The sequence below is a fragment of the Oryzias melastigma genome, linkage group LG1 (assembly GCF_002922805.2).
Source record: "Oryzias melastigma strain HK-1 linkage group LG1, ASM292280v2, whole genome shotgun sequence".
Taxonomy (NCBI): Eukaryota; Metazoa; Chordata; class Actinopteri; order Beloniformes; family Adrianichthyidae; genus Oryzias; species Oryzias melastigma.
The window spans coordinates 19,479,723-19,488,263 of record NC_050512.1 but is presented as its reverse complement, the minus strand read 5'-3'; the positions used below and the strand labels follow the sequence as shown (position 1 = coordinate 19,488,263).

The 8,541-nt window shown below is 40.2% G+C and overlaps 1 protein-coding gene across 3 annotated transcripts in view; it reads right to left on the bottom strand.

The window, feature by feature from the left end:
* Positions 1 to 7,855, bottom strand: part of doc2d (double C2-like domains, delta) — a 51,026-nt gene extending 43,171 nt beyond the window's left edge. Inside the window, exons 1-4 of one of the 3 annotated variants that reach the window (XM_036212803.1) lie at positions 7,210 to 7,855; positions 4,305 to 4,710; positions 2,455 to 2,534; positions 1,908 to 1,982 (exon numbers count right to left, since the gene is read on the bottom strand). In XM_036212803.1, coding sequence (XP_036068696.1) covers positions 1,908 to 1,982; positions 2,455 to 2,534; positions 4,305 to 4,692 — 543 coding nt within the window. In that variant the 5' untranslated portion in view covers positions 4,693 to 4,710; positions 7,210 to 7,855. The remainder of the gene's footprint in view (positions 1 to 1,907; positions 1,983 to 2,454; positions 2,535 to 4,304; positions 4,711 to 7,209) is intronic. The other 2 variants (XM_024289917.2, XM_024289916.2) reach the window with 2 other exon arrangements.
* Positions 7,856 to 8,541: the final 686 nt, after the last annotated feature.

The window sequence follows — 8,541 nt, the reverse complement described above, 5'->3', positions numbered from 1 at the left end:
CCGAACCGGAGACCTGGGCGAAAACCGGAGAGGAGGAACTGATAACCGCGCCGAAAAGAAAGCTGGAGGTCAAACATCACAACATCACTCTCCCACCCACCCCCCAGTTACTGTTAGCACAGACTTCAGACACGTGCTTTGCTCAACCTAACTTGGCGTCCTCCCCTGCACCTCTCATAGTCTCCACTTCCTGTCAGCCTTCAGCCGAAATGGCCACGTCTCTAGCCGCCGTGGCGAGCCTTATCTTGAGCCGAAAACAAGACAAGAGCGATGCAGCTGAGCAGAACCTGTTTGTGTTCAGCAAAGCGGACGACTGGACGAGGCGCATTAAGAAATAGCCATGGGAAATGCTCAACGGTTGAGGAGATATGCTTAATTAGTCCCTCCGCATGTTTTTGCAAGAATGTAACAGCACCAAGTCACTTTTGCAAACTTCTTTTTTTCCATTCTTCAGTTTTGTTATGCATACAAATTTGATACAAAGTAGGCCTATTCTTCTTTTGACTCTTTTAGTTGTGTATGGTGGCCCTGAAGTGCAAGTCACATCAATGAAAAAACATTTTAGAGATCACGGCAACAGAAAAAAAACCCAATTACATTTTAGAAATAAAAAAAATCCAGAAAATGTAATAACAACAAAAAAAGAAAACACACACACAAAAAAAAAGAAAAAAGAAGATGAAATTGTGACGTTTCAGGAAAAAAAGTAATTTCCAGATATCAAAATGAAATGTTTCTGGTTTGCCTCTGGTGGAAGGTTGGCGCCGGTGTTTGGCAGTGGAGCCGTGAACAGTGTGTGAACGGGTCTGTCACTGTAAAGCGCTTTGGGCCTTCAAGGAAGGTAGAAAAACGCTATACAAGTATACGCCACTTACCATATTAAAAAAAAATGAAACAAAATGATGCCATTATTAAGGGATATCACTGACTGGATAATGGCATTTCTTAATCTTTTCAGACAGAAGTTATTCGACATAACAATATCTTCCAACACATGGACTATACTTCCCATTTTCTAGTGCTGTCCCAGTCTACAATTCCAAAATCGAGTGCCCTAGAAATTTCCCATAAGTCTTTGCGAAAAACCAGTGTACATCGATGCTCACAATGCGTTTTTTTGCAAAAAAATGTGTTAAAATGTAATTTTTTAATAAACTATCCACATTTTCACCATCAGAACACAGTGGAGTCATAAACAGATGTTGTAAAATGTTTGTTTTGCTTAAATTTTCACTTCGTGAAATCATTGACGTCATACTTGCCGTTTAAAAAAAAATATGGTGTCCGAATTGCTTTTAAAATCCAGGCGATTAGATAATCCTACACACTATATAGGTTTTTAATAGTTAAAGATTAGGATGGGGATTCAGATATAGCCATGATATTTCTTTAAAGTTTTGGTCGCATCCACTGTGAAAGTTTGGCAGTTAATCAGTCATTTATTTATCACTGTTAGAGCGTAACATTTTTTCTGCTTTCCCTTTAATTCAAACTCAGTCTAATATTTCTTTTTGATTTTTGTTTTCCGAAATGTTTTGTCTAAAAATTTTTTTGCTTGTTTTTTTTTATTCTTGTTGTGATCTTTAACATTTTTTGCGTTACGTGATTTATTGGTGTTATTTGCCCCTCAGGGCCACCGTAGTTTTGTGTTTACAAATCTTGCATTTGATTGAATAAAAACTACTAGGAATTATATTTTTAAAATTGTCAAAACATCATCATTTTGAGGCCATTTCTCATGTAACCTCAGAATTGTAGATTCTCTAAAATGCAATTTGTAGGAAAAAAAGTAGAAAAAGGTATAAAATGATTAATCATGCTTTTGATTTTCCCTCAAGTGCTGGTGGGTGGAACGGCCCTGAATGAAGTCATGTAGTGTGGCGCTGAGGTTGTGTTGAAGCAGTGACCTTGCTTGCTCCTGGAAGAAGATGGAGCTTGACGTATGGATCAGCCAGCCCATTGGAGTCCATGGCTTTCAGACCCTGCAGACACACGGACGCGCACAAAGTCAGAAACATACTGTCCTGTCAAAGGTGACGTCATCATGCCCTGACGGCGCTTCAACAACTGACGGGGTCAGAAAAAGACAGCGAAAATGTCAAACCATTTCAGCTACAGCTTTTTTTTTTTCTTCAGGGTTCTTCTCTCTACTTTTGTGTTTTTTTAAGCTCTCTTTGTTCCTCAAGGGAACTCTTCAGCAAGATTTACATAATTAACACTGTGACTGTATAAAGTATGAAGAAAGCTTGCGACGTTTTGAAGTGGGCAATATTTTGTGTGTCTGTAATCAACATTTCATTCAGGTTTTGACTGACAAACTGGGTGAGAATTTCATCTCTCTTGAAGGGTTGAGAAAACATCAGTGTGACATCTTAGCAAGCACAACAGAACTCTTTCAGTGGCTTTTCAAGGATGATTACGCAACAGATGAGGGAATTTAAACACCGTGTGTACCTTTGCCTTGTGAATAGTACAATGGAGGCAGTTGTTTTCTTGATCAAACAACAGCGTGAATTCGAGCGTTCCAAGATAGGCTAGAAAACAAAAACACACAAACACAGCAATTACTGTCAGCGAGAAGCAGAGACACGTTCAGTCAAACGGGGAGACACTAAAAAGTTCTGAGTCATGTTTGGAGCAGATGGTGTCTTAAAAACACGGTGCTGCCTCTCATGAATTGATCTGTCTCGTTTGATTACTGTTTGTGAATGAGCAAGAACTGAGTTCCCTCTATTTCTGTGGTGCAATAAATCATCTGAGCTGTTCTGTCATATAAAGTGGGAGGGACAAGCAGTGTAGGAGAAACATGCGACTCTGCAATTACTGTGCGCGCCCCCTTCGCGGCTCTCCTGAGCAAATCAAAGTGAGAATAAGCAGGATAAAGAGGCGCCTCTTCTTAGTCCCACTCCGATCATCTTTTAATCTTTTGTCAAAGCGTTTTAATTACAATTGTGCCGTTTTTAGGTAAAAATCAAAATCTTGTGTTTATTTCTAGGATGTAGCAGCAGCAGTTCATTAAAAATTCACCCCTGAGTTGTGGGCAGGAGTAAGCCTGCTCGCAATTCCCATCATGTCTTTGTTTACACTCTTTCCTGCTAGCTTAGCCCCTCACAACCCTAAGCTAACATTACAGTTTGTGGCTTTTCTCTATATCAAACTAACATTACTGATCCAACAAAAATAGTATCTGAGCTTTCTAGCTTTACAGTTTTTGACTAGTTGCATGCTGGGACAAGGAAAATAAAGATTATTTTATCCGCAAGTGAATGCATCAGAACAGAGCAGAGAGCTTGTGGCGGTGTAGGTATTATGTCACACCCATTGACTGCATATGCAGCTGCAGGAGAAACTTGTGAACCCTTTGGAATTACTTGGTTTTGTGCATAAACTAGACACACAATCAGTGATTTAAGCAGGAAATGTTTTTCTCAATCATTAGATTAGATTGAGATCAAAAAGACAAAAAAAACACATATGTCCATTTCATACAGAAATTGGGGTACTCCCAAAGGGTTCACATAGTTTCGCTTGCGACTGTAGAGAACTGGACTGAGCGGTTGTGACATCACCCATAGAAAATGCCTCGATTCCGGCTCCATCACAATTCTTTTGATCAAACAACAGCATGAATTAATTTGTCATTTTCCGCTATGTGGACGTCATCATGTTGGAGGCAGACGATAGTGATTGGTCCGAGTCGGTTTGAGTCAACGTTTCTATGGGAACTACTGTCGCCAATCAGGAGTGAGCTTGTTGAAAGGCCACATCCCTTCCAGTGAAAGCAGGCTCTACACTAGTCGAATGTTCAAGGTGGGGGCCACTGGGCACCATGTTTTTCTACTGAGGCAGCTGATTGGTCATTTTCAAATTGTAATAACTTATGATGAAGAAAATAAATAATAATAATAATAAAAAAAAGGATTAGAAAAAAGATGTTAAAAAATGTATCAGAGCAAGAATGGTTATTCTGACAGTTTCTCAATAGAAGTCTATGGGATTTTGGCTTCTTGGAGCCAGCGGGTACTTCCTGTTTGGAACTTGAGAGCGGAGGGATCACTCAGTTCAGTTCTCTTATACAGTCAAAGGTCACACCTACACGCTGCTTCTGATTCACAACAATTTGAATAAAGAAATACTCAGAAATGCCATTTTAAGCTTGATTTTCTTTATATATGTCCTCCAAAACAATTTTTTTTTATTGGAGTGGGTCTTGAAGTGTTGCAGAGCTGAGTGTGAGATGCTGCACTGCACTCTAAAGAAGACGTGCAACTTTGAACAGCCACAGTTTTCACTGCAGAACTCACTGTCATCATCATCGGAGTCCAGCGCCTCCTCCCCATTGCCCTCGGTTTCCCCTCGTCTCTCCCCATCCAGGTGACCTCCGCCCGTCTCCCCATTGAAGGTCTCCTCTTTTAGGATCTTCTTCTCCCTGGGGGGCGGCGGCGTGCAGGGGTAGTCGTGGAAACGGGGGAAGAAGTCGGAGATCTGCGGGATGGGGAGGATGGGCCCCGGGCAAACGTTTATGGCAAAGTGCTCCTGCATAGAGATCTTGACCGGAGAGGGCGGGGGAGGCGCGGCGGAGTGGGGCGTTGCCAAGGGAGAGGAGGCGGAGGAGGAAGGGGCGGAGGCGGAAGGAGGGGGGATGGCTAGGTGGGAGGTGGAGGGCGGTGGCGGTGGCTTGGACACACTCATCTAGGCTGTTTGACTGTACTGAGGAAGATAAGGAGAAGAAATTAAAACAAGTTTATGAGAACAATTGCTTAGAAAAAAGAATAAAACGGCAAATCTTAGTTTTCAATTTCTTCCAGTTTGTACAGCTGCCACAGCAGGCAGCTCGTCTGTCTGCATCTAAAACATCCTGGAGAGAACTGTAAAAGTGTTTCATCCACTGACTCAATCCACACTTCTTAAAAGCCAAAATAGCGTTCAGCAGAACCTTTGGCACTTCAAGTGTGACTCACACATTGTGTCAGCACGCGGAAACTTTGCGCTCCTCGTGGTAATGTAGCATGTAAAGCATGAACATGTGATGCCGCTCTATACCTCTAATCCCTCTCCTATCACTTCCTTTCACACGTTTCTCCCTCCCATTTGCAGTCCCCCCCTCTGAGCACTATTTACATAATGCAATTTGAAGCCTTTCGCACTTCTTTGCATATTCGTTACTAAAGGCTAACTCGTAGCACACCAGTTGAACCGTGCAGAGACGACCACGCTACAACTCTTTTTACCCTAAGCAACACAACTACAGGAGGAGGCAGCGTTTTTTTTCCTTCTATTGACCTCGAGATCTGTCATGGGTCACGTTGACAGCCACACTATCTTGTTTTCGAGTCCAGGGGCCACCACCGCCGCTGTGGGTTGAGCCAGCAGCCAGTGTGCCCGGGGACCGCACCGGAGGCATCACAGCCACCAAAAGAGCCAACTGGAGCGCTCCGAAATGAAGCACAGCATTTTGGTTGTTGGCAAACACCAACATCAGTAAACCAAATCTGATTCATTTTAATGTTTTATTTGCTCTAATTAAAGATAATTAAAAGGTTTTGTTCTACTTTCTTTCTCAGTGACTCAGAAATCTGGCTTTATCTTAAACTCAATTATGTTTATCTTTGTATTCTGCTGCACTATAGTAATCATTTTGCCTAATATAGGATGTATGAAAGTAAAAAGAGATCCACTTTGAGCAGTGACATGGAAGTGTGTCACCAGCGCTCACAGCTGAACAGCAGGTCATCCGGGGCTCCGTGGTGCTCATGGTCCTCATTTGTGTAGTATTTCACATCACTGTTGCTCAGGCCAAAATGTGCCCTTCAATGTTTCATCTGTTTGTGCTCACTCTAGAAAAACAATCATTTAATGGGAACATGATAGAAATTTTGCAACTGTGTTATTGTCCTTGCATTTTCACAAAAAAAATTGCGAGACTCCTCCAATTCTCACAAGAAGATTATTTTACTAAAAAAGTGAGAAACTGTGAACTTTCCCACCCTGGACACATTTGAAAACATATGCAGTGACTGCGTTCTGTGGTGGAGGCACAAATCCCAATAAAGCTTCCCCTCTATTGTCATGATAATAGTCAGCGGTCCTGCCCAGGGAGTGATAAGGAAACCATTAATTTTGTCAAAAGGTTTAATATCATGTTGGCTATTCATACTCGCGACGGATGCTGCCAGCTCCAACATTGAGCTTCCCAAAAATTAATTTCTGCCAAAATTTGACTAGATTGATGCCCAAACTTCACCAGAATTAAAATTAACATATTTGCTCTTAATAAATAGTTTTTAAAATCATATTTTTAACTGGAAGTGGGAAAAAATAGTTTAGCTGAAACCAATTGCCATGTTTGTTAAATTGTGTTTGTTGGCCATGCAAATTTAAAATACTTTTTTTTTAATTTTCAGACAGAATTTTTCAGGACTTTTTCTAAAAACTTACTGATTTTTTTTTAAGTTGTGAGTTTATTCTTTTTTATATAGTTTTTCTATTTTTTTATTTTTCTCATAAAATTCAGGCAATTTTAAGACAAAAACTTCAGGTGTCTTAAAATTTTAAATTGACTGTTTGAGATTTTTGTGCTTTAATTTAGAAAATTGCGAAAGTTGGATTTAAACATTATTCAAGTACATTTAATTTCAAAATATTCTAATTTAAAAAAAAAACAAGATTTGCAAGCATTTGAAAGGATGCAGATGCTGCCTTCTTATTATCTTTACAATCTATGAACATGTTATTTAAATTTTTTTTCCTACAGTTGAAGCAATAAAAAGTCAGAAAACAGCAAAAGGAAAACATCCCACTTTGCTTTCATGCCTTTTGCTGTCACTCTTCTCCATCATAGACACTGCTACCTGTCACACACACATTCTCAGGCATTTTATGAACTGAAGTAATAACAAACACAGATTTTACACGCAGAACTTCAGATCCCATCCCACCTTCCTCCAAACATGCAGGTAAAAACAAGACACATATGCATGACACATGACTCCACGCACAGAAAGACCCCAAACTGAACTGTTCTCATCTTCAGCGCTCATTCAGACGCTCTTACATAACAGCCGGATCCACTGTTTGGGTGCATATGAGCACATCCACGCTTACAAACTCACTCAAATCAATTACCGGTGTTTGAAGACATGCCAGCCCATGTGTAAACACACTCCCACAGACACCCGCACACAAATACAGCCATCTACAAAAACCTACCCAGGGACAATCTTCATCTGTGCCAGCACTCCATCTTGCCTGCTCTCACCTCCTCTGTCTCCCACACTCTATGGAGCATCTAGACCAGCTTTGAGTCAATATATCCCTCTGTACTCCCTCTCTCTCTCCTTCCCTCCCCGTCTCTGTTCCTCATTTGCTCTCCTCCTCTCCTCTCTGTCCCTCCCTCTGTAGCCGTGACGTACCCCTTCATCAGTTGTTTTCAGCCTGTGCATACAGTACTGTCACTCTTAAAAGAGCCCAGCAAATCGAGTGGGTGGGTGAGGAGTGCATGAGATATGCATGGGAGGTGCAAAGAGGGAGCAAGAGACAGGGACAGGACGGCAGACGGACAAGGACGAATATTTGGGGAGAGGAACCAACATTATGCAGATACACAGGAAAACTCGGAGCGACATCAGCAGAATGAATGAAAAGGGGCGGTAGCTGACTATGCTCCAAAGAAAATATTAATGTTAGGTTTTTAAAAAATAAAAAAAAGCACAAATTGACACAAAAAGGAAATTAATTTCATCATGTTGACTTGGCTGAAAAAAAGCACACTGCCAGCACTGAAATGTCACAGTCAGAGCACTTTTTTAACGGCAGCAAATGTTTTTGTGCAGTTATGTGGCCACCTGTAGCAACATTTATAATATATATATATTTTTTTATCCACCATAATCTAGTCTTTAAAGACACACTCCAAGGGAAATGTTGTTTTTAACATGTACTTGTAGAAATGTTCTCATGATGGAGGATGTATAAAAAAATTAAGCTTAAAATATCATTTTTGAGTATTTCTTTATTCAAATTGTTGTGAATCAAGAGCAGATGACAAATGCTGTTTGAAACAGCTTCTAGCTTTGATGAAGGTGGTACAATCGGCAAACCTCAATCTCCCTGCTCTGCTCCATTCTGATACATTTACCTGCAGACAAATAGACCCATGTATGTCTTCATTTATGGAGAGAAGACTCAGCCCGATTTGTGCGTGTGTAATTCTTGATTTTTTCACTCAAATTTCACACTAAATTGAACAAATACTTCATTAAATAAAAATGTGGTTATTCAATTTAAAAATAGGGAGATGGTGTATTCAAACTTGATGGTCTTAAAAAATATTTGTATTTATAATCTAGATTTTTACTAAAAAGATATAATTTATGCTGGTGCATCTTTTGCTCTAAAAATGTTTTTGATAAAGTTTAATGATAATGCAGACATTTTTTGTCATGTCATTCTTGAGTCACAATGAATAACTGGTGTACAATTAGAGTTAACAAATCACTGCTCATTGTAAAAGGTTGTTTTTAAAGGTAATTGTGTTACCTT